Raw genomic sequence first — 2,078 nt, forward strand, 5'->3', positions numbered from 1 at the left:
TCAATAAATTGGAAAAAAAAAAGTAACTTGCGTTACTTATTGGAAAAAGTAACTCGGATATTCTCTTGTAAATTAAAAAGTAATGCGTTACTTTACTAGTTACTTGAAAAAGTAATCTGATTACGTAACTCGCGTTACTTGTAATGCGTTACCCCCGACACTGCTGGTCATACTGTGGTAAAATCACTAATGCACTTCCTGTTGTGGTTCATTGCGTTACATTCATTCATTTAGCAGATGCTTTCATCTGAAGTGATTTACAAATGCGCAGTGCACGCGACTCATCTTCGAAGCCTGTGTGTGTGTGTGTGTGTTTTCAGCGGGTTTGACATGGCAGCGCTGCTGTGTAAGCTGGGCTTCAGTGAGTCGGTGGTTCAGTCGCGGATGGCCGCCGGCACCAGCACGTTTGTGTTAGCGTACGCCGTGCACAAGCTCTTCGCTCCGCTGCGGATCAGCATCACGCTGGTGTCAGTGCCGCTGATCGTCAGACACCTCCGGAGGACGGGACTCTTCAGAACCGGATCGTCCGGCCCGTGAGGAACACACTCATAAGCTTCTCTAGAGCGCTTCATTCATAGCTACCCAAACACGACACTAACGTCCTGCAGTGCTTCTCTGGAGCGGACAGTACCTCAAGCGTTTTCTGATCAGGACTTTCATGACTGTTCTTTAGTTTTAAGCTCTGCAGTCCTTATGAAGTCTGTTGGCATTTATTCATTTTAGCAGCTGTGATTATTGTGGATGAAAGAGTTAATGAAGGACTAATGTGTTGGTGTGTTTTATTCCAAGACAGTTGAATTATCTATCAGATGGGATTAAAATTTTTTTTTTAGGAGATTTCAGGACAATTTTGAATTTTGTCTGTTAGTTATATTGAAAATCTCATTGTGTAATATTATTGGAAATCTTAATATTGTAAAGACAATGTTATATTTGGCTGTTTAATTTTATAATAAAACATATGCCCTGTAAGGTCTGTTTTTTGTACGTGTTTATGATGATTCTGATGACTCTTCTGGTCTCCAGAAAGATATCAAAATAACAATATACGCCACAATTCATTTATGCAATTCTAACGATCGTCATTTCATTTGATATCTCAATAGTTAGACTTGTTCCGTTTAATAGCAAATAAACTCAACATGCTGTAGATGCTTTTTTCAGGAAACATTTCCCATAAAAGAAGAAAAAAGTGAAACAAGATTGAACTGTTTTATTACACATTTTGCACATTTAAAACGGGAACAAATCAATTTCACATGGCACACTTATTCCTACAAAATAAATAAAGAATACTAAAATAAAATCTATATTAAATAATAATAACGATAATATCAAAGAGCAAGATTTGAAATGGAATTGTCACTTTAACAAAGATGCAAATCAGGGCAGCATTAAAATAGTAACTATTTTGCCAATTTGTATTTACTCGTAAGATTTGAAATTGCTCTTGGGAAAAAAAGCTGAGGAATATTCCCAATCATATTTACTCGCAGAGGTTTTTTTTTCTTTTTCTTGTAACACATTTTATCTGAAAAACGCAGTCTGAATTGACATTACTGATTTATACGAACCATATTTTCACATAATTTCATAAATTTGTGCATTAAGAACTTCCTTGAGATGTTCTTTGGGAAATAAAGCAGAGCAGAAAAGAATCCAGAACGTGTTTTTGTAGCAGTATCCCTTTTTATTCTGGATTCTGGATTCTGGAAATGCTTCACATTGTGTAAAAGCAAACTACAACAAACAGTCTGTGCATGTTCTCAGTCTCTCAGTATATCAGCAGCGCTCTCTAGTGGTCAGAAATGAGATGAAATGTCACACAAAACTCATGTACAATACTGTATGAGAAAAAATATAAATGTGATCTGTGAGGGACAGTTCACCCAAAATGAAATCCTGTAACTTTTTTACATTTTTTCTATAAAAAAAAACAAAAAAACAGTTGCATTGAAAAAAACTGTTCCTATATGTCTAAAAAAAAAAAAAAAAAAGTTATGCATATTGAACCCTTTAATGACTCGCAGCACCTTCAGTCGCCAGCAGGTGTCAGTGTTTGATCATTATTCTGTTCC

General features: G+C 36.1%; 1 protein-coding gene across 2 annotated transcripts in view; it reads left to right on the forward strand.

Annotated features, from left to right (window-relative positions):
* The window catches only part of LOC107671821 (protein FAM210B-like), a 5,972-nt gene extending 5,010 nt beyond the window's left edge, over positions 1 to 962 (forward strand). For both annotated transcript variants that reach the window (XM_016464802.1, XM_016464803.1), the window contains one exon: positions 321 to 962. In XM_016464802.1, the coding sequence (XP_016320288.1) occupies positions 321 to 537 (217 nt within the window). In that variant the 3' untranslated portion in view covers positions 538 to 962. The remainder of the gene's footprint in view (positions 1 to 320) is intronic.
* Positions 963 to 2,078: the final 1,116 nt, after the last annotated feature.

The sequence above is a fragment of the Sinocyclocheilus anshuiensis genome, unplaced genomic scaffold (assembly GCF_001515605.1).
Source record: "Sinocyclocheilus anshuiensis isolate Anshui unplaced genomic scaffold, SAMN03320099.WGS_v1.1 scaffold3217, whole genome shotgun sequence".
NCBI classification, from domain to species: Eukaryota; Metazoa; Chordata; class Actinopteri; order Cypriniformes; family Cyprinidae; genus Sinocyclocheilus; species Sinocyclocheilus anshuiensis.